Source organism: Sinohyriopsis cumingii, chromosome 4 (genome assembly GCF_028554795.1).
Source record: "Sinohyriopsis cumingii isolate HCF-2022 chromosome 4, ASM2855479v2, whole genome shotgun sequence".
NCBI classification, from domain to species: domain Eukaryota; kingdom Metazoa; phylum Mollusca; class Bivalvia; order Unionida; family Unionidae; genus Sinohyriopsis; species Sinohyriopsis cumingii.
This window is the reverse complement of record NC_142964.1, coordinates 72253862-72272574: the sequence shown is the minus strand read 5'-3', so window position 1 is coordinate 72272574 and position 18713 is coordinate 72253862. Positions and strand designations below refer to the sequence as shown.

The following is an 18713-nucleotide window of genomic DNA, read 5'->3' as shown; positions in this document are numbered from 1 at the left end:
AGGGTGAAGGTTGTTATCACGAACTAAAACCAAACAAAACTAAATTTAATTCATGCAGTAGAACTAAATATTATTTCTCTTTGAAATTAGAGTAATTTCTTGCAGTATAAACTTCAAAAAAGCAAATAACCTCCGATGAAATGCTTTGAAGCAGACGCCGCACTACACGGCCAGCCATTTTCTTCTTTCTCTGAAGGTTTTTCGTCAATACTATCAATTTTCGCAATGGAATAATACAGCTTTATTACCCGTCAGCTGGTAGTCGGGTTACCTTAAGGTCTTAAATGTAAGTTTTGCATAAATGAACTTAAGAAGCAGTCTGCTCAATGCACAAAATTAGTAGAAAGTATTTCATTGGCTTAAAATTAACAACATATGGATTTGGAGCCATTTTCAGCGGATGGCTTGAAAATCGGGGATTGAAAGATTAACACAATCGTATATTGTTCCATTACTTTGTTTTACAAGATGTCAAGAGAAGAAGATACACGACAAATATCTTCTGCACCAGATGAAGTAGAAACTGAAAGCGCGAAGATGGGTCCACCACCTCCTCCTAAGGTGATGATGTTGAATTGCAACATGTCTGCTTCAGATTGTAAACAAAATGGCCTTGAGTGTTATTAATTGTCAAATAAATTAATTTGATATTATGTCCTTTAATACAATTACATTATGACAGCCAAATCTTTAAATTTGATAAAAAGCATTGAAAATATATTTAGTGGTTTGACGACTAAACAAATAAAACAATGCGTACACTGCGTCGCAGATTATCCTTGTTTCAAAGTCGTCTCAAACGGTCAACATCAGTCGAATGCTTGAGTGAAATTGGGGAAATCGTGTGGGTTTATATATATATATATATATATATATATATATATATATATATATATATAATTGTATTGTTTGGAGGGTTTTTAACCAAAGCGAAACTGGTGCAATGCGTTTGCAGATTCGGACTTGCTTTGCGATCAAATGTAAAACTGTTCATAAATAGTTACAAATAGAATTTTGTGCAGTAGACTAGAGTAAAAGTCATTCAGGTCATTTATTTACTCATCTTAGATGAAACAAACGGTTGTTTTCCAATTTAAAACTAATTCTGTTTAACTAAAGACTTGGATTCTTATTTTTGCACCATAACTGCCAAAAAACTTCCAGATGAAAATTGTTGAGCAGTATGAACTTGTACAGTGATGACAAGCTACTAAACTGGGTCAAGAAAAGAGCATGTTCAGTCTGATTATTACAATATAGGGTAGTACAAATCTGTTTATCAATATGCGTAGCTTTCATTGTGACATTCAGTCTGAATTGTGCTTGATCACACCTTTATCTGATCTCATTCAATAATGTCCACATACCTTAACATTGATGTAGCTGTATGTACTATTTGGGGGCATGTAAATAATGACATTCCTAAGTATTGTTAGGATCTTCATAAAGGTATGTCGTCAAATTCTCCAAAATGACATGCATTACTAAAACAGTATTGAATGCCTACATGGCCTGTATGACTTTCAATATAGGTCATTCCAAGTCTACCTCTCTCTTAAATCACTTATATATATTATTAGTAGTTAAAAGCTGGGTGAAGTTACAACAAGGGGGTTGGAGTAGTGTGCTAAAGAGTGAGTTTAATATTCTAAGCTCTTTGATTCAGGCTTAATTTTGGTATACCTTAAGGCAATTTTCTTTTCCTGCGTAGATATTGGACATATTTCATCTTGTATCATAGCAATATGACTGAAAAGTTTTTAAAGCTATGTTAAAAATCCAATCACACACACACACACACATTTCATCTTGTAAAACAAATTAGATGCATTTAAATTGATGGCTTCCCCTCTCATTAAAATGTCACATCTGTTTGTACCACAGGATGAATTATAACCAGTATTAATGTATATGAAAATATCCTCTTTATATCTTAATTATCTCAGATGAGTTCCAATACATCAGGATCAATGCATAGTAATGAGGTCATCTGCATGTGATTGAGGTGGCACTCTACAGTTTTGTATTTTGCATTTGGCTAAATTTTTAAAGCTAAATAATTTCCAAGGTTGTCCTCAAAGGTTTTATCCTAGATTTTTTAAAAAGACCTTGTATATCATAGGTATTGTTAAAGGAACTTTGAATTCCTGTTATTTTGGTGTATGATTATAATTTTGATTATAGAGTATGCAGCTTGGCCTTCCATCATATATGCACCTGTCAAAAACTGCTTCTTCCACTTGGTCCTTTGCACTTCTTTGACTAAAGATAAATTGTTAAAAAAAGAGCCATTAACTTTCTTTTATTTTATAGAGTTTGTAGTTCATTCATTGCACTTTCAGAAACTGGTATTTTCTAGTATGGCAAAAATTTGTTTTCCATTTTAATAACTGCTAAAGATAGTGTGATTTATTCAAGCTGATTTATTTTTTAAATGCTTGGGGGTGTTCATGTTGGTTAGCTGTGTGTTGAGATTATGTACAATTTCAGTAAGTAAAATGAACGAAGAATTTTCAGCCACAGTACATGAAAGTAACAGATGTATGCTAACATTCTCTCAATTGTGCATGTTACAAATGCAGATAGATTCACCTTACACATCACTCTCTCAAAAGTACATAATAGAGTGCTCTGTGAACTTGTTCCCAAAACTGGAGACCATTTGATCAAATTTGGAATATATGATCAAAATCTTAGACAAATTTCACATACACTAATGAGGCAATCTTGCATTTGATCGGCTTAGCTTGTACCACACTGGATATTTCTAATATAATTTTTATCAAACTTGGAATTTATATTCATGATTGTTCAGGGGGCAGTCATTTTATTCCTGAAAAAAGTTCTGCTAAAAGAGTCTTACATTTTTTCCAGCTTTTTCACTTAACGTTGTTTAAGACCCTGAATCTGAAGTTTAAAGGTCAGAGGTCATGTCACGGTAGGTCTTATAGGAAAATAATACTTTCTGCAGAGTAAATTAAATTCAAGACCACATAGCTTTACCAAAGGTCCATATCATTGGAATTGGTCATTAATCTCCAGTCAACCTAGCCATACTAGGGCATAGATAGAATTCTATTGAAAGTGGGCAGGCATATGTGATCACTTGGTCCTCGTACTAATTTGCTGATTCCGCTTTCTCCTGCATTGTTTCATTAGAAACAGTTGACTTTAACAATCTTCTTTTACTTAGATAAAAAAAAATTTCTTGTGTGTGAATTTAAATTTTGATATTTTTCTTTGCAGGATGTTGAAAAGCAAGAAGAGGAAAAACTGAAAGCAAAATATCCTAATTTGAAAAAGATGGGTGGTGGATCTGCATTGTTAAACAAGCGGTTACAGAAAGGAGTATGTGTTTTTTGCCATGCGTTTTTCTATATGATATCAATCATCACCATCTAATATTATATGTTACATATTGTGTTTTGACCATTTTTCACCTTCTTTGGACTCGGGGATGAAAATTGACCCAGTGCACTTTACTGTATGTTGTAAATGATGACTAAGGGAGACGGGAGCTATGGTGGTACAGTGGTTGGCACACTAGACTCATACCTGAAAGGCTGCAGGTTCCATCCTACCACTGGACCAGCAGTTCTGGCACTAAATAAACCTCTTAGCACTGACCACACATATAGTTGGGTCATGCAACACTGTGCAGGGTCTGACAAGTTTAAACATTAGATGGTTTCCCACAGACTAGGAAAAAAGAATCGGGTGGACCAGGTTAATTTCAGTAACACATACAAGTCGCTGTTTGCTTTTATGAATTACATTATCATTTGTTAAGAGTCTCTAATAATTATTCTCCACTAGAAAACATGTTTTAATAATATTTTATAAGGAAATGTGAAAAACCAAATCATACTTCCGTGTAATATTCGATGGGATGACTAAAATTTATTCTGTGATAGCCCTTGGCATAATCGGTACGCTTTTTTCCACTAAATTATGCCTTATACGTAAATATATTCAGATTGCGCGTTTTTGATATATCTCCTTCCAAATAAATGAATAATTTGTTTTCTCATTTTTATTAACATCCCATTAATCCCACAGACCGTATTCTAGAAAAGACGGTTTCTATGCAACTACGACATAAGAGTATGCTTGTCCTTAGACTTACATGCACTTTCCTAACAGCATTATGTTCTATTTATAGTAGATGCCCTATTTTCAAGAAGTAGGCTGGTTCTACTTTCAGACTTGTGATCTCTGTTTCTATTTATAGCAGCTGTATGGCTTAGTTAGAAGAGAAAAGACTGGTTTTCTAAATTGTAATCTTTGCTCGCAGATTCTTTGGTCAAATTGATAACTGGTACAGAACAAGTCTGTAGGTATTTGGCACTAAAAGTCAAGTCAGATTTATTCTAATTGATGCATGTGTTAGAGCAAAATGTTTTTCAAATAATTTCACAGATGGGTTAGAAAAGATGCAAAATCGATTCAGAGATAATACATTAACTACATATTACAGCGTTCCATTCTAGGGCAGCTTAATGCCCATTGCAGGCTGTGTGGAAAGGATTTTAATATTGGTCTTGGTGGTAAAATAAAGAAACCTTGAATTAGCTCGTTTTACTAACTCCAGTACTAAAGTAACTTCTTTTACAGCAGAACTAAATTGCGGACACTAATTTTATAAATGCAGAGGCATTATGTACCGAGTTCTTAAAAGAACATGGACTACCCCTAGCAGTAGAAGACTACATTGGTCCTTTGTTCAAACGGATGTTTCCTGATTCCAAAGTTGCAGAAAATATGAATATACAATAACAAAATCATCTAATATTGTTAGGTGTTTAGCAGAAGATACTTCACTTAAAATTGCAGAAGCCATGAAAATTGGGCCATTTAGTATTGCAACAGACAGGAGTAGTGATTATGATAACAAAAAGTTGTACCCAGTCTGTGTAAAAGACTTTGACAACAAAAAGAGCAAAGTCGGAGTGCTCCTCTTTCATTACCAGAATCAACAGTAGATTCCACTGGAGAAAACAATTTTTTATTTGCTTGATAATGCTTTGAATAAATATAAGTTGGCAGAACTGTATGGGGTTTTCAGTTGATGCTACATCAGTGATGACTGGAATTCATAAAGGAGTTGCATTCTGTATTTTGAAAAATGCCTCCATCATTGTACATATCAGGTTGTCTCTGTCATATGATGCACCATGCTGCAGGAAAGGCTGCTGATAAATTAGAAGGAGAATTCCTGAAGTATCAAGTTGGCAGTCTACCTGACAATGTACTTAATGGGGACAGAGTTGATTTTTTCATTTTATTTGCCAGCTAAAAGACCCAATAACTGTAAGATATAAATTTTCTCTTCTTTGTCAGGTTATGAAATGAATTTTAGTTCTTTATGATTCTAATGCTGACTGTGAAAGATTGTTCGGCATTGTTAACAAAAGTAAAACTGAATTTAGATCCAGGCTCTGTGATAACCCAGCACTTAGTGCTCTGCTGGTGTGCAAAACATTTATGGTCTCAGCTGGTACAAAGTGTTTTGAAATGCAAGATGAGAGTCTGTTGCTTTTTAGAGCTCAAAGTGTTGTATACGAAAACTTGAAGCAGTAATTGATGTTAAAAGTTCAGAGGGATAAATAAATCATTTTTGTAAATATGCTCATTGAATTTTTATCGTGTTATACATGGATTACTCTTTTTCTGCACGGATTATTCTTTTTGTCCACTTGGATTACACTTTTTCCTCGCCAGGAGTTGGCATGTATGGGCTTAGGGTACAAAATTTATTGAACCATGCCATGCCGGGGGGTTGTAAGACTGGTTGAGATGTGCCTTTTGCAAAATGAGTGAATAAATGCACATGGTAGTCTACGACTTGGTCAGGTAGACCCCAATTAGTGTCCAACATAATGATTGCAATTTAGCCATATGCCGTTACAAGCCATATATAGTAGAAGAGTGCCAGAATAATGCCAGCATTCTTTTGAATTGCCTAAGTATAGCATGTCCAAAGAAAGGCACACCAGTGCTTAAGAGACGCGTTTTCACAGTGGTCCATGTACACCACGTCCTTGATAACTTGTGCACTGATAACTCGTGAACCCGCTTATAATGTAGGGTCAGGCATGGATTCCATTTTTCAAACCAGATAATACAAAAAAAATTATCCTTATTTGTTGAACTTGAAGAAAATCGTGATCAAAATTGGCAACGGAAACTTTTATGTCACCTTTTAATAAGAAGTCGTATAATTTGTTACATTTTCTTTTCAAACAACATTCTTCATATACTGCAATTAACAATATTCAAGGACATTTTGATCAATGAAAATATCACTTATGCCTAGTGGAGGCAGTACTTAAATAAATACCAATTAAATTTTAAAAAATTATCAGTTGATATTTGTGTTCTAGTTCTATCTTTTAGTTCCTTTGAAGTGTAATTGTGCATTCTGTCTTCTTATAATTAAACATAAAATATGTCAATTTACTGTAACAGCTATGTCTGCTAGCATTTCTCTGAGAACCTAATTAAGTGCCCACCTTGTTTTTATATCAGCTAGCGGAAGCATTTGTTGTATTGTTGCACTAATTAAAAACGGGCTTTCTTTTCTATTATCATGTTAGTTACATATTTTTCAGATGTTGGACATATTGAAAATAAATGTAATTTAAGGGAGAATAACATACGATATCATCAGAAAAAAACGCTTTATTTATAATTTTTCTCTACTCAATTATAAAACGAGAATTCGGCCATTAAACAGCCCAGCCCAGCCGCCGCTGCCTCCACCACCCCCTCCCCCCCACCTCCCCCACTCCGGTTTTATTGATGTCTAGCAAGTTTGTAACTCATGCCTTCACTTATAGTGCAGTCCATGCTTTTGCTTCCCAATGTGCACAAGTTATAAAGGGAAAGGTGTGCTGGGACACCATAGAATGTACCTACTTGGAAATTTTGGTCATTTCAAATTGTTGGTCATCAACCCCAGATAATTGGGGCACCATAGACATCAAGAGCAAAAGTCATTTGAGTAGGGAATTAATAGTAGAAAGTGACAAAAAATGAAAGTTTTAGTGAAGGCAAATTAAAGAGTAATTAATGAAAAAGCACAAGGTTGTTTTTAATAGTATATCTAGACCTGTTGGACAAAACTTGGCACTAATCCTTGGACCAGTCACTAAATTCATTATTTGGCAGACTCTAAACCATCTCTTTACATATTGCCTGATTCAAATTCACTAATAAAGGGCATTTACCTTCAAAACCATTATGCTGTATACATATCTGTACTTTAGAATATCAGCGAATTTTAGATTATCCTTGTTGCCATTGTTAAGTTTTTGGTTTGAAATTGTGTGTGTTGATTCGACTGACATGATTTTGGCTTGGTTTTAATCTATGTCATTACATTTGATCCATTCCTTACTGCGGTGATCCTAAACTGTGAAGTTTCTTAAAGTCATGACACAGAATTTTAGTTTAGGCCATAATGTTTATTATGAGGCCGCCTTACTATTTTTCTGTAGTATGCATTGGCAAAAGTTCTACATTGCAATCACTTTGGCATCCATGTACATGTTTGTACATTGCTCTTGTAGAAGTTTAATTGGCAACTCTTCATGGTTTGTTATATTTATAACCCCTTATTGACCCCTGTAGTTTTGAAGAAGAGCAAAGGACATCACTCTTTTCTCTTCCATTCCTTAAGGTTAAAGCTGTTTGAGATTACAGAATAAACCTTTGAATAAATATCCATCATCACTAGAAAAGGTACCTTATATACCACAGTGGGGGTCCCATTTTCAGGGTCAAGGTCACATCTCAATATTTTACATTTTCAACATACTTTTGCTTCTGCTCTGTAATTTTGAGATTGGGGCATGAAATCTGATGAACTTACATGTCATCACTAGAAGGTGTGTCACATACCACATTGGAAAGATTTTTCAAGGTCAGAATCACTGCTCAGTATTCAATATTTTATATTTCAGTCACTCTTTCCCTTCTGCTCACTAGCTTTGAAACCTTTTGAGATTAAGGGATGAAGCATGGTATACCCCTATATTGTTGCTAAAGTTGTTATATTGCATGTTTCAAGTCTTATCTGCAAGGTGAAGGTCATGGCTGAATATGTTAAGGTTTCTTTCATCTCATCTTTAAATTATCCAAGCCAGGTGAGGTACAGGGATGAATCATGGTACACTTGTGCTTTTCAACATGGTGGTATTTTGTGTATCGGTCAGTTTGATCTCTGAGGTAAAGGTCATTGCTCTAATTTCTACCACTTTTTTGCACTTTTATGTAATACTCTTTGAGATGGGGCATTGAAACTTTGTTACTTCTGATGTCTGCCCACATATTTTACAGCAGTGTTAAAGTTTGTAGTCCAATATCATGATCATGGACTTTGATGGTAGGTGTGGTTCAAAACTTCCTTGAATTTGAATGTTGTCCATTTACACCTAGGTTTTTGCTGATTTCAGTACATTATCAATTTCAACCAAATTTTCCATGTAGCTGTATACTCCAGTCCATTCTTGGTGACTTCGGTTTCCACAGCATAACTCAACCAAGCATTATCCAGCTGAAGCCCGATTCGGTACGCAGCCTTGTTTCATCACAATCTTGGATTCGTTTGGTTGTTAGCATTTTGGGTTGATTTTTGTCCCTGATTGTCCAGTACATTCATTTTCATTGTTACACTACAGTAATGATGTATTCAGCCCCACAGATCAGACTTTCCTAAGCAGAGCTTTTGTGGTGACTCCATTGCAAATAACTCAAACTGTGACTAGCAATTATAAAATAAAATAGTGACATTATTTAATTTCATCTAAATCATGTAAATAATTAATGTTCTGGTAAAACAAGACACAGCAGAGGACAGGAAACTTGATTAAAATTCTCTAACCAATTCATTTTGTTGCCATTTTTGGCCCTTTTATCAGTTGGATAATGGGAGTCATGGTGGCTCTGGTTAAAGCATGCAGGTTTGACTGCCACCATGATATCAGCCAGGATTAGTAATCTTGGTGTGTCATTGAGCAAGACACTTTACTTTCCATAGTGTGATATAACCTTCAGAGTTTTGCTTTGATATAAAACACACACCCCAAAAATAAACATTTGGGAAATAATTGTCATTGATTTTTAAAGTGAACCATTCGAAGAATAATTTCTACCATGCCACATTGCAACATTGCATTTTGTAGAAAACATTTATTATTGACATCTAAAACATTAATTATCAGTCATTTTTCAATTTCAGCAAAAATACTTTGATTCTGGTGACTACAACATGGCTAAAGCCAAGTTAAACAACCCCAAAAAGCCTCTTGCACCATCAGAAAAAATGCTGTTACAGGAGTCCATTGGAGATGCCATTCCTACGCCAGAAGTCTTACCACCACGGAAAGCATCAATCACCACTAGCAAGTTGGCAACGGACTCCACTAGCTGAAATTAATGCACAGTTCTGTTGCAGCCAAATCATACATTCATCACAATTGAATTGAGTCAAATCTGCAGTTCAAAGCACTCAGATATCTTGGTCCAAATTAAAATGATATTAATTAGGAAGATCATGTGTAGTTATGCATTTGTTTTTTTTTATGCAAAAGTGAGAGAACTTTGTCACATAAAAATTGGTATTTTCGATTCAAAATGCAGTTGCAGAATTTAAGGCAAACTGTTTAGCTCTAATGATTATATAGACCTGTGGAAATAACAAGATACGTAAGTACCCTTTCTGTTACACTAACTTGTGAGTTTGGGCAAACATAGTGTTTTGTAAATCAGACTTGTGTTAATCACTGGTTGCTTTTCTACAATATCATTTATATAAATGCTTTATTTAAAAGTTAGTTGAAATTAAAACTGAATCAATTAACTGCATTCATCTGATATTCTAATGGTTATTCTATTAAAATCTAACTGTAATGATTGAACACTCATTTATTTTTTAGGGGACCGAAAAGAATTATAAAAATGCATTCCCCCTATATCGGGTTGATTTAAGTAGAATAGCCATTATTAGGAAAGGTTTCTGTCAAATCAACAAGACAGCTTTGGATGTAAAACCTTGAAGAAATTATTCAGATGATCTATATGTACAGTTGGTATTTTGTCTTGCAATGTACATTTTACCACACAATTGATTGTATACACACAAAATACAAGATCGAGTTTAATTATACTTGTGGCTTGGTTGTTCTTTTATGTCTCTTCACTTCCTGTTCATTTAGTTCAAGTTCATGTTAACCAATTATTGTGTACTAACACTTCCTACTCCCCTTGCAGGATCCGTTGAATATCGTCTTCTAATCAATAGTTTATTATTGCAATACTTTTCTAGCACATCTTGTGAAGTTTGATTCTGAATTTGAGAATTAAACATTTTCAATAGTAATAAGAATGAAAAAAATAATAATGAAAGTCTTGATTTAAAACTCTTTTGAGTTAACTTTTGTTTAGCAAATTATACTTTTATTCCCCCACCACAACAGAGGTAGGGCATATAGTGTATGTTTGAGTGTATGTCTGTCATACCTTGTTGAAGTTTTGTGTTCAGGTCGTTTTTCAAATAGTTATGAAGTAGCTGTTGCAGGAACACATTTCTAGTTTGACCTGCATTCAGATTTTTAATCTATTTCATGACGGGACAATTACCTAAGGATCTTGTCCATTCATCCACCCATATACAATCTGGCCACTAAATCTCTACAACCCACACACATATTGTGTGCCATATGGTTAAGCTAGTAGCCCATTACAAGATGTGCCTTTTAAAACTTGAATCATTTCAGGTCCAATTTTGATGAGTTGGTGACTTCTTCCATCAGCCATCAGTTAAATATTTTCACTACAACAGATGATTTTATCCAGCATGGATTTGGTGTGTACATTTTCTCCCAAATTTGCAGTGCCTTTCATGTGTTTTGTCTTGTCAACTCCACTTTGGTTAGAGCTGATAATTCACTTCACATCATCACATGGAATGCTTCTTGTAACTAGCACGGCTCAATAACCATTCAGCATATTCTGATATATTCGGTTTGTACATTATCTCAAAGACCCGTATGCAATTTTGGATTATAGTCTCGTATATTCCATTTTGAGTTGTGCCGTTTATGGAGCAAATTCTAGTCCATGTGGAAATGAGGAATGTTACCTCAGTCAGCATAGCTCAAGAACCATTCAATATATTCTGATTAAATTTGGTAAGAGCATTGTCGCATAGATCAAAATGTACCTTTTAAGTGTTTTGTCTCCTCTACACCATTTTTAACTGAAACTTTTCAATATATTCTTATGTGAATATAGTTTGCCATATATTGATGTATTTTTTTATGGTTTTTGGTGGTTAAAACTATTTTTGACAGAGTTATTGTCCTTTGTGAATCAACTCAATATCTTAATAATCTTAATAGGTCAGTTAATTATTTAAACCTGAAACTAGCTTGGATAAAGGGGAGTTTTCTCTGAAGGCAGTGCTGGTACCCATTGGTTTTAAAACATTATTCCTTTTAAGGTACTTTGCTACTTAATGTTAGCAAGATGACCTTAGGTGAGTAAACATGTACTTATTTAATGGTCATCAAAGCAAACTACCACTACATTATTATTGCAGTCATTTTCAAAGCAATATTTCTTTGATGACTATTGTATTTTTGTGACATGAAAGTTTAGTGCAGTGATACAAATGGTTCAAAACTAAGATATGTACTTCATTCAGCACATGTTAGAATCTTCAATCTACATGCACTAAGGACTTGATGTAAACAAGTCAGCTGCAAGTTTGAGAGGGCAAAAACTTTAAAAAAATTTGGAAGCATAGTGATTTTGACAGTATGCAGTAACTAACTTTTAGAAACTTACATGGCAATCCATTAAAAAAAATTGCAGTTATATTAACAAGATTGTATGCCAGATGGATGGACATGAAGCTTTTTATATAAAATAGAGTTGGGGGAATATTGACAGTTTGTTAAGGATTTTGAAACTTTGGCAGCTTTTCTTCCAAACCTAATTTCAGACATCTGATCCTGATGCTATATCAGATGTTCTGAATTTTGAATTGGACTTTATGTTCGGTGTTTCCAAAATATGTATAAAACTGTCTGGTCTCCTAGGTTCATTTGATGCATTTTGTACTTTGTTAATGTATCTGCATTATGTTTTAACATAGATGTTTAGTACCTGGTCATATTAAAAGTAATTAGGAATATAAATGGCTTGCATATTTATCAGTATTAGTGTTTAGCTAAATAAGAAAATACCATGAAGCTGTTTAGTCCCAGCACAAGCTGCATAAACCCAAATCTGCTGCATATTGCACAGGTAGTCTAGGTCTATGCAGTTGCTTAGAAGAAATCAGTACAACAAGTGTCATAGACCCTGATACCTGATATGCAGTCACATGACTTCAAAGCAAGTGTGTGTGTGTATATATATATATATATATATATATATATATATATATATATATATATATATATTGTATTCTTTTTTTTATAAAAAGTTTTAGAAAACAAACAAGTCTTTATCCATGTATATTTGCAACTATTGCAACTAATGCCTTTATGTTCAGTGTGAAGACACCTGATAAATTAATTGCGTTGTAAAAGTTTTTAATAAGTCACTTAGGGCAGATGTTTTTTTTGTGTCTTCAAAACTAATTAGGAAGAGTTGAGGTGTGTTTTCAAGCAAGATTACTATTTAGTGAACCAGAACTATTGTACACTAAAATATATGTACCATACAAAATGTGCATTGTAAGAAACAATCAGAGAATATAGTGTTCCATCCACTGTGTTCGATAGTAGATGAGTTATCACAGCTGAGAAAAGGATGAAGATTGTTATATTGATGAAACAACTTGTACATAATATTAATAATAGGTTCTTGTTTGAATTGCTTGATTTATTGACATCAGCAGTATATGAAATAAAACTCAGAAGGTCATATATTTTTCTTATTTTTTACACTCTTGCAAGCATCATTTTTACATCACCTCTATAAAATAAGAGTTTTTGTGCTGTTGTCAGTGTATGGATAAACACCTTTGAAGGTAATACATATATAGACTTGATGTTTTCTTCCTCGTTAGTTTAGAATGAGTTTCATAGCACCTGCCTAATGGGAAGAGGGTGTAAATTTCAGATGTAGATTAGTTTTACTGTTGGTTAAGATTTTGCATTTTAGCTCCTTTTTTTTTTCCCTCTTTACATACTGTTAAAACTAGAATCATACGGGGATGCATCTTGACTAATACGGCATTCTCATTACAAAAGCTGATGACTTGTTTTTCATGGTTCACTGACATTGGTTAAATGTGTTTAATGTTTTTTCCTGGAGCAATGTTCATGCTTAAATCATCCAACTAGATGATTGTATGCATACACCCTTGGAACAAAAGGTCATATCTTGCAAACTTGAGTTTCTGTGTTAAGGTCATGACCAAATGTTTTTACACTCTGTGTATTGTGTTATTTAGAATTATGAAACTTGGTTAAGGGATGCATCTTGACGAAAACTACACACTCATCACAAAAGTATGTCACATTAGTCAATATTTCATTCTTCGCTGACTTGGGGTTCATAATGTGTTTTATTTCCCAATACCTGTTCATGTCAGGATCATTAACCAAAATGAATGATTGCATCTTGACACTACACCCTTACAGCAAAAGAGAGTAATACATTTCACACTCTGCATAAAACACATTATTACAACATTAACATTAGGAAAATAGACACCACAAACTTCTGAATCCAGCCTCCCAGAATGATGAAAAACGTCTTTTCTTTTAATATATCATATAAACAAATGAAGTAAACTCTTATGATGTTTACTCCATACTGTAAACAACTGTTCAGGATAGGTATGCTTCCTTGAAAATTTGAAATTTTGGCTTTGTAAATTCAATGCCCATGACACTTTAAAGTCCTTACAAATCCTTTTAGTGCCCTGTAAAATTATTTTCAACTATTTTTGATCACATGATTCCTGAAAATCAATAAGATTGCTTCATTGATCTTCCTTTGATCTGTTGCTGATCTCCAATGTTCAAGCTTTTTCAGTTCTACTGGTCAGAGATTACTAGATGGTCTGTGGTCCATCATCTGTCCATCCATTCGCATAGGTTTGTTTCTACTACTCGTAAACATCTTGGAGGATTGTCTTGAAACTTTACATACACATTCATCCCATGGTCTACTTGGTCCCTAAAATGTTGTTGCTCATGCATCCAATATGGCCACCACAGTGGCAATCTTCAAAATCTTGTTGCTACTCCTCCAGAATGGATCATCCCATCAATATGGGGGTTTTTTTTCCACTAAAAGACTGTATGATGTCTCTTGGTCCAAATTGAAAATGGTGCCACTGTGACATCCATTATGGCCACCATCTTGAAAATCTTGTCACTACACCTGAATGGATGGTCATATTAACAAGAGTTTTTCACTGAAAGACTTTATGATGTCTAGTTAGTCCTGAATTAAAATGATGCTGATCTGACATCCAGAATGATTGCCACAGTGACCATCTTGAAAATCATGTTATCGCTACTTCTACATGGATGGTTTTATCAAGATGGGGTTTTCACCACAATTCTTATGAAGTCTGCTTGGTCCTAAATAAAATGGTACCAATCTGATGTCCAATATGGTCACCACAGTGACCATCCTGAAACTTTTTGACTTCTCTCAACATGGGGTTTTCCCCAACCGACTTCTTAGGATGCCACTAATATCAGTGAGAGTTTTCTCATCTCCTTGGCCTTCTCATTTCAACAGCTAATTGAGATACTTGGAAAAATTTGGTCCACATAAGGGTGATCTTGATAATGTCCGAACTGTGCATTATGGTACTGGAGTCATTCCACTGGTTCACACACATGCTTAATGCCCTGTCCTATTGTCGAAGAGAGGCCAACTGCTACACTGTGTGGTCTCTTGACCTGTCTTTCACTGGGTTTTGAGCTATGTGGTACCACCTAATGATAGACTGTTTGCAACTTTCCTCTTCCCATTTGATCAACTGGTGATGGGGTGGGGGGATTTGGGCTTGTGCCCAAAGGTAGTTGACAAAAAGTTACAGCTGCAGAATAGGTCTGATGAGCCTTCTCGAGTGGGACAAATCCTGGGTCAACAATCTATCCAACCCCATAAAACAGGCATTCCTAGCATGATAACTGTGACTCTCCCCCATGTTGCTCAAGCATTTGAGGTCATAAGTATTCCATCTGTGTCTGGATATGCTCCTTCATACCTGTCTCTTGTCGGGAGTCTTTCACAGAAAAAAGTTTAGACATTCAATCATGGAGAGAATCTTGACAGCTAGAAGATCCTCTGCCATGAAAGCATATGATGGAAAGTGGCACATCTGGTAGACTGGTGTCAGGACTGCTGAAGGCTGCATGACCCATAACCTCTCAGTTACTGACCTCATGATTGATATGGGTCCAGATTATTCTCGTCTCATAATCAGGTATTCCTCTTGAAGATCCTCAATAATAAATTTGTCTCGCACCTCACTTTCAAACAATTTTTCAATCGGAGATAATATGGAGGCAGTTGGCTGGCATGAACATTTGACTTTCTCTTGTTTAAAATGTAATCTTGCTGCCCTGTGAAGGGCGAGTATAGTTGAGATTGTATACTCTTGCATTTTCTCATCTCTTCTCTGTTCTAATGTTAATTTGGTAGGTAGTATTTTTGACTGGAAAAGGAAACTTTTATAGAAAATTATGTTTCTCCAAGAATCTTTACCCATCACATTACTATTTAAATCCACCAACCCATCGCAGCAAATTGGAGCATCCCTGTTGTTTTGCTCAAAAATAAACTGGAGAACATTCAGTATTAGAACTGCCACCTAGTGGTAGCAGGGGAGGAAGTCTTGAGAGCTTTTTGTTTATCTACATTATATATACACATACTTAGACCAAGATAGGAAAGATGAAGCCAAGTCTTTTTAAGTGGGTTGTATTTTTGAGGTAGAAAAGTTTATTTTCATAATGCTTATATGATTGGGTAAGTATTCCTGGAGAAATAAAATTTACATTTAATTATGACCACATCGTTTACTTTGCATCCTGTATATACTGTTATAGCTGGAACCATGAGGCTTAGTGAGATGCATCTTGATAAGGTCTACATCTTTATCACAAAAGTAGGTTAATGACACCCATATTTCAGCAACTCACTGACTTGGGTTGCATATTGCTTTTTAACTGTTGCATGTTATGTGCATACTATCCTTCCTAACTTGAATCATGAAAATTGATGGGACACAACTTAAGAAGCACTAATTCCTCACTGAAGTAAAGTCATTATAGCCCATATTTTCCACTTCACTGACCTGGTTTAACAGTTGTATCTGATGTCATTTCTCAGACACTGTTCATCCTAGAATAAAGAAATTGATGATGATATGCATCTATGCTAGTAGCACACCCTTGAAAGAAAAGAAGCTTATTGTGACCTATATTTTATCGTGTATTGTTGTTGGTTATATTTTACATTAGCTCATGATGGCAAGTTGTTGGTAGGCTATATTAGAATATTATGCTTCCCAGAATCATGAAACTTGGTGGAATTATGCATCTTGATAAGTACTATGCATAAAGAAATCTCTGATCTATTTTTCAAACTTAACTTTCAAATGTTTGTTTATAGGTCATTAACTAGGTGCTGCTTAGTGTTCAAAACATTAAACTTGATAATTGGTTCCAACTCCATACTGCATCTTTACAACCAAAGAAGGCCACTGTAACCTACATTTATGCCTTACTAACACTGTTTAAGTATCTCAGTTTAGCTCATGACTACATAGGTTTTTCCATGCTTTATTTACATCTTCATGACCAATACAGTTGGAAGTAGGAATAAATGCTTTATTCCATACTGATGACTTGGTATGCATTGCATATTGTAATAGCAGTGTTCTAGCTCTAGGAATTCCTTCATAAGGGAGGAAGAGGAGTACTTTTGTTAGAAGAAAAGGGCATATTGGTTTAACAAATGACATTTTCTTGCACACACAAAACTGTATGTCAATAATGAAATATATTGTTTAATCATTTTAGAAGTAGAAACAGACAAAAATACTTTCATAAATTTATCCAACATTAAATTGATAGAAAAATAAAGCAGAATAAATAGAAAACAACACAGATCTCAGAAAATATTGTAGTGATCTGGAGCAAGGCACAAGGAGAATAGAAGTATGTTGATCTTACATCAACAGGGGCAATGATAACATCATCTAAAGCTGATTTGAAGAAAACATTATTGTTGGACAAAGATGGCAACAAAATTGATGTCTTCTAGTTCTACTGGTCAAGACAAGAAGAGCTTTTGCAACAACATTTTTGTCTGTCAGCCATCTGTTAGCACAAATTTGTTATTGATATTCTTAAACCTTGGAAAGATTGCCCTGAAATTTTATACACATTCATTCCAAAATCTCAAGGCACATATAACTTATTTTCACACAGGCAACCATTATTGAGATTTATGACAATCATAATTTGTTTGCATCTATAATTTTATTAAAAATCTGACCACATATATTATGTTGAAGATAAAATTTTCAAATGATTGACAAAGCATACACCATGTTGCACCATAGTCCTGACAGTAATTAATATTTTTTTGCAAATTCACTTTAGCACTTAATTTGTGAAATTTCAAGTTTGTGAAATTTTTTGACTTAGGGCATCAGTATATCAGGATATATTCCTCTCATCCAATCTGATGTCAATGAGGGTAGATTATCCTTAGTTATCTCCCCATTCTCCTGCCAACTGTTTATGTATACCAAGTTCACTAGCCAAGGTTCCAGTACGTTAACCCTATTTACCACATGGCAGATCAAGCAGATATTTCTGTGCTTCTGGTCGGTGAATTTCAGTTGTGAAATTAATTTGTTCAAATCTGAACACTCTTCCTATATGATCAAGACAAGGGGAGCACACAACTTGAAAATAGTCTCATCAATAAGCAATGTTCCATTGCCCGCCCATGTTTGTACAAATACCTTTCACTCAAATACACCTGTAATGGCTTCTCTCTGGTATGGAGTCATACTTTTGATGTGAAACTTAAAAAGTATCCTTTGATGCCTCCACCTGTTTTGGATGACATACAATGTACCACTGTTACAAGCTACTGGATAGTTGGCATTACATACTAATGGAGGTAACTCATGAAATCCAATAGATGTCTCTAGGACAAAGCATTAAAGTACCTGCCTGATTTGACAGGTATAGATAGGGTTAACATATTAAAACCATGGTTAACAAAGATGGCATGTATGTATGTTTGTATGACAGTACATCAGCACAACTCGAGTTATAAATAATAAAAATTTAGTAACAAGAAGGGCAAATTATACCTGGTTGCCTCATCCTTCTCCTGCCAAGTGTGTGTGTGTGTTTCAAAATATGGCTTTCCATTCAGGAGTAGTAATAACTTGATTTTCAAGATCTCTGCTGTAGACATCATAAAAAGACTTTTAGTGAAACCCTATGTTGATATGACCATCCAATCGGGAGGAGTAGCAATAACAATATTTTCAAGATGGTTGTAGGAGTGGCCATAATGGATGTGCTCAAGACCATTTTTATTTAGGACCAACTAGACCATGGGATGAATTTGTGTAAATTTTCATGTATGATAAGAATCTATCAAATTGTTTATGGAAGATAATCAAAACCTTAAGAAACTGTTGA

The 18713-nt window shown here is 34.7% G+C and overlaps 2 protein-coding genes across 3 annotated transcripts in view; one reads left to right on the top strand and one right to left on the bottom strand.

Moving 5' to 3' along the window:
• The window catches only part of LOC149801436 (isocitrate dehydrogenase [NAD] subunit alpha, mitochondrial-like), a 56648-nt gene extending 56393 nt beyond the window's left edge, over positions 1-255 (bottom strand). The window contains exon 1 of one of the 2 annotated variants that reach the window (XM_089955561.1): positions 131-255. In XM_089955561.1, the coding sequence (XP_089811687.1) occupies positions 131-178 (48 nt within the window). In that variant the 5' untranslated portion in view covers positions 179-255. The remainder of the gene's footprint in view (positions 1-130) is intronic. The other variant, XM_089955562.1, reaches the window with a different exon arrangement.
• A 90-nt stretch (positions 256-345) lies between these two features.
• Positions 346-12936, top strand: LOC149801435 (cAMP-regulated phosphoprotein 19-like). The gene is made up of 3 exons (XM_089955564.1): positions 346-561; positions 3247-3348; positions 9242-12936. The coding sequence occupies exons 1-3, from the start codon at positions 469-471 to the stop codon at positions 9431-9433; spliced, it is 387 nt and encodes a 128-aa protein (XP_089811690.1). The 5' UTR covers positions 346-468; the 3' UTR covers positions 9434-12936.
• Positions 12937-18713: the final 5777 nt, after the last annotated feature.

Bases quoted from the DNA above. Each gene is read 5' to 3' on its own strand.
- LOC149801435 (XM_089955564.1), top strand. From the start codon at position 469: ATGTCAAGAGAAGAAGATACACGACAAATATCTTCTGCACCAGATGAA. The intron at 562-3,246 runs GTGATGATGTTG...TTTTCTTTGCAG, and splicing joins GTCCACCACCTCCTCCTAAG to GATGTTGAAAAGCAAGAAGA. The intron at 3,349-9,241 runs GTATGTGTTTTT...TTTCAATTTCAG, and splicing joins ACAAGCGGTTACAGAAAGGA to CAAAAATACTTTGATTCTGG.